Consider the following 2,403-nt stretch of genomic DNA (forward strand, 5'->3'; position numbering starts at 1 on the left):
TTAAATATTTAACCTAGAAATTCTAGTTTGTGTAGCATGAAACACACCTTAATTAGCCATTATCATGTGTTTGTTAACTTCAATATTAATTTGAGCATGCCAATACGATGATGATCTATTTGTGATACATATCTTTGACAAAATGTGGTTATAGTTTATCATAGAATAACTTTATTGGCCCTAACCTGAAAAATTTCTTAAACACCCATTTTTCCTTTTATTTTGGAATTTTAAAACTTTTGAACAGATCAACGGCAAAGAATAAAGTTATGTTTCTGTGGTGGGCTAAAATAGCGTAGGTACATCGTGCAGGATCATTGAATAGTATATGTTTTTTAGAAGTCAATTTCTGGTGAAAGGCACTAGATAGAGTGTAATATAGTATAAGCATTATTTGCGAGAGCTTTCCAGGTTAAGGCAAAAGGAAATACCACTTTCACACAGCTTCTCCATTATACTTGCAAAGAAATATCCAAATACAGTAGCTGCAGACGGTGGCAGATGAAGTACGCCTGCTGAGAGAGATCTTCACTTTCTGCCTCAGAGTATATATGAAACTGAGCTTCAACATCAACATATTTATGGATCACTCTACTCACCAGCTTTGAAGTCCTAAGAAGTAAGTCTCTTGTAAGAACTAGCTAGATCCATAACAAAGTCAATTTTTTATAATAATGTGTCGCTATATATACATCTTTCGTTTTTTCTTTACAGGAGACATTTTGGACAGAAGAAGAGCAAGAGTTCCATGGAAGGAAACTATCTGACCAGAAACACGCATAAAGGGGATAGGTTTGGCTTTGAGGAGCTTTCATGGGGAAGTTCATGGCCTGCTAGAAACTATGCTTGTAGCTTTTGTAAGAGAGAGTTCAAGTCTGCTCAAGCCTTGGGTGGCCACATGAATGTTCACAGAAGGGATAGGGCAAGATTGAGATCTTCCTTACCCTCATCATCATGGGTTTCTGAGTGTCCTAAACCTAACCCTAGCATTGTGCCTAATCACACTCATCTTTCACCCTCCCCTCCATCGTCGTGTCTATCTAACAATAACCTTTTGAATTGTGCTCATTGTTCTCCACTTTATAGCCCTTCTTTGACTTTGTCGTTTTCACTGAACCCGCCGGTTTCTCTCAATGGAGACAAGAAACCAAGACTCGCATCTTCTCAGTTTCTTCCTCTTTCGGTTTCTCAGGAAAATGAGGAAATTAAGATTTGTAAGAACAAAGAGATTGGTTTAGAAGTTGAAGAAGAACAGGGTTGTGCAATAGGGGAGGAATGCAAGGGTTGCAAGAGTAGTGAGCATAACATCAAGCTGGAGTTGGGAATAGGGTTTATCAAACAACCAGAGAAGTTAGATTTGGAGCTACGACTGGGGCACTAATAGTAGCTATAGCTATGTAGTTCGGTGCAATTTGTCAAAATATTGGCAGATCTGCAAGTCTGTGACTTCGAATTTGTTTAAATTCTTGCACTAGTAATATTTTTAACCCATATAAGCTGCTATTTGTTCTATTCTGCATCTGAAGGATCTTATATTTGTTAATTGGGATCTTCCAATGTGGTTGCATTTTTTAAGGTTGCAATGGTTCTATTTTGTTGTTTTCTTTTGTGGCGGGAGAGGAGTGTTTCTTTCTAATTTCCAGCCAAGTGATAAAAATTTAAGGCCACAACTGCATATATATCACAAACAAGATTAAACTTGGAGAGATTCTTGATTTTCACATTGTTGTATATGTCTCAAGTGGCACATAAATTTTGCTCTTTCTTTTAAAAATTCTTCACCTCAATCGGCTGATCTGACAGTCAGTGAGTAGAGTTCTTGTTTGTTTGACTGAATATGAATATTTAGTATGAATTCCTACAAACTATAATTAATTTCCTCAGTCTCTCAAGATGACGAACACGTGATCATTCAGATAGATATTAATTCTTTAAATTATACATGCATTTTTTTAGATAGACGCACTTATAGTCTTTATGTATCTTGAGGGCGGTTTCTGTCTTGTTCTTTCTTGGAAACACCTAATATAACCATGGTCAAACAGCAATCAATGAGATAAAAAGAAACATCATGCTTTTATTATAATGTTCTCAGTAAGATTGATATATACATATATAAGTAAACAAGCAAATCAACACAAGAAAGTAACTGAACATCCTCTATATATATATTTATATATATAGTGCAGTTATTCAACCACACCTTATTTTCTTGGACACCATAGCGAGTGTTTTGTTTATTGACATTCATTAATTAGAATATTGACAAATAGGTATGAGCTCTTCAAAACTAAGCAGTCAAATCTTCTCTTAAAATATAACTTTTATAGGGTATATATGTTAGTATAGTTGTGTATATATATGGACATATATAATTAATGTATAGAGTAATATTAATCCTAC

At 35.0% G+C, this 2,403-nt stretch overlaps 1 protein-coding gene across 1 annotated transcript; it reads left to right on the forward strand.

The window, feature by feature from the left end:
• Positions 1 to 374: 374 nt before the first annotated feature.
• On the forward strand, positions 375 to 1,556 carry LOC137816190 (transcriptional regulator SUPERMAN). Its single transcript, XM_068619272.2, has 2 exons — positions 375 to 619; positions 715 to 1,556. The coding sequence occupies exon 2, from the start codon at positions 749 to 751 to the stop codon at positions 1,379 to 1,381; it is 633 nt and encodes a 210-aa protein (XP_068475373.1). The 5' UTR covers positions 375 to 619; positions 715 to 748; the 3' UTR covers positions 1,382 to 1,556.
• The last annotated feature ends 847 nt before the right edge of the window (positions 1,557 to 2,403 follow it).

Source organism: Phaseolus vulgaris, chromosome 1 (assembly GCF_051622355.1).
Source record: "Phaseolus vulgaris cultivar YP4 chromosome 1, ASM5162235v1, whole genome shotgun sequence".
NCBI lineage: Eukaryota > Viridiplantae > Streptophyta > Magnoliopsida > Fabales > Fabaceae > Phaseolus > Phaseolus vulgaris.